At 31.6% G+C, this 1996-nt stretch overlaps 1 protein-coding gene across 1 annotated transcript; it reads right to left on the reverse strand.

Moving 5' to 3' along the window:
• Window positions 1-890: 890 nt before the first annotated feature.
• Window positions 891-1600, reverse strand: LOC125837748 (uncharacterized). Its single transcript, XM_049516822.1, has one exon. It carries the CDS (start codon window positions 1564-1566, stop codon window positions 1030-1032), a length of 537 nt encoding a protein of 178 aa, XP_049372779.1. The 5' UTR covers window positions 1567-1600; the 3' UTR covers window positions 891-1029.
• Window positions 1601-1996: the final 396 nt, after the last annotated feature.

A 1996-nucleotide genomic window follows, 5' to 3' on the forward strand; every position in this document is an offset into this window, starting at 1 on the left:
TAGTCCCGGGATTAAATTATAGTACCGCTTATTTTGTTGTTTGGTTGGCAAGTTCGGGATAACTTATCCCGGGATTAATAATTAGTACCGGGATAAGTTATCCCTCTCCTTGGGTGGTATAGTAATCCCGGGGTAACTTATCCCGGGATAAAATAGGTAAATGACAAAAATGTCTCTTTCAACCCTTTTGTTATATCACTTTTTACATTAATGAAGGGCATTTTTGTAAACAAATAAATTGTTCTTAAAATTTATTATTTTGAATACAACAAACCAAACACTCAATAAAAAATAATCCCAACACAACTTATCCCATCATAACTAATCCCAACATAACTTATCACAATATAACTTATCCCATCATAACTCATTTTCAAACCAAACGACCCCTTAGTCTCTCTGTTCCAAGTCCCTGGTTAGTGGTTCTTGGAAAGTGCTTCACTTGATTTGAGGTTATCCTTTAAATGTGATTGGAAATGACCAACACGTAGGTTGGTTGAATTGCAAAGAAGATGAAACAAAAGCAAATACTTACTCTGGTAAAATAATTTACAACATGCTCCTTAATTAATTATGTGTGGTTTCTTCCTATTTGTCTTTTAAAATTTGATTGTTGGAGTCAAAATGGCTATATTTTGAAATTAAATTTTAAAAATAAAAAATTATCAAAATAATCATTAAATTATGTAAATTTGAATAAAAATATATCAGTTAATAGTTTATCCAAAAAAATATTATTTTCAATAAATATGAAATTAATTTTATATACGAATAACTTATTTCCATATCGAACAAATGTTTCTTATCCGGCCACTAAACACCCGAAATGAAGTCTGCAAATGTTCGATACCATATTCAGTCGCATATGATCCAAGAAGAACACTACGTAATTAGTAAAACACTCCACTCTTACTTTACATAAAATGAAAAATCACAACAACAACAACAAAAAACTCTTGAACAGAGCAACCCAATACTTAGATTACATCTTCTAATATCTTCTTAGATTCGAAAACTCGAAACAAATTTCTACCTCCTCCCCCTTCCTCGATTACGTCTTTTTGTATTTTTTCTGTTTCCTGTAGTACTTGCCATTGTAGATGTTCTTCCAAACATACTCAATATATCCGTTACTGTTGCAACCACACTACTTACCGTATAAAACACACCAACAATCTTATCAAACATTTCTTTAATACTATAATTTTCATCTTCCGAAGTATGATTTACATTTTGCTCTTGCAATAATGATTCGTACATGTAAAGCAAAGAACAAGCACCTGAAAAATCAGGTAGAGGCAACTGCGATGAGATTCTTTTCTGGTAAGGCGAGTATTGAGATGACGGCAAACCGGCGAGAAGTTGCAGTACCAAATCTGAATCTGATAAAGGATTGTCGTTAGCGGATAGAGAATCGGCTATTGATTTAAAAATTTTCACATAGGATTCTATGGTGTCCAGATCCCCTTTTCTGGTGCCGAGAAATTGCATTTTCAGTTGTTGAACTGTGATAATCGTTTCATCTTTTGAACTCAAATCAATCGATGATGGAAATGGAATACTCATTGTTGATTCTTTTGTTCTTCTCGATGATCGGATAATTGTTGAATTTTTTTGTTCTCTGTGTATTTATTTTGTAGAGAGGAATGATGTTATATGTAACAGAATGTGTAACTAACTGTTAAAAATAAAATGAAAAGAAAAAAAAAAAAGAATATTTACATAGCTAATGACATAAATGACCTTATTTATACTTTTTCTAGAATAGGGTAGAAGGTTCATAGAATTCATCCATGTGACTTAAGCAACTGAAGAGCAAAATGATTATCAATATTTCGGTTCCTCGAGTCGATATAAGTATAGAAATAGTTATAACGGAGCAGTTTACTTTTGAGATGAATTTATCGATTGAATTAGATTTATCTATTTTTTCAAATTATAGAATTGAAGTGTGTGTTCACAAAGATTGTACTTCCTCTGTTTCACAAAGAATGAC

Source organism: Solanum verrucosum, unplaced genomic scaffold (assembly GCF_900185275.1).
Source record: "Solanum verrucosum unplaced genomic scaffold, falcon-dt-bn FXZP01000091.1, whole genome shotgun sequence".
NCBI classification, from domain to species: domain Eukaryota; kingdom Viridiplantae; phylum Streptophyta; class Magnoliopsida; order Solanales; family Solanaceae; genus Solanum; species Solanum verrucosum.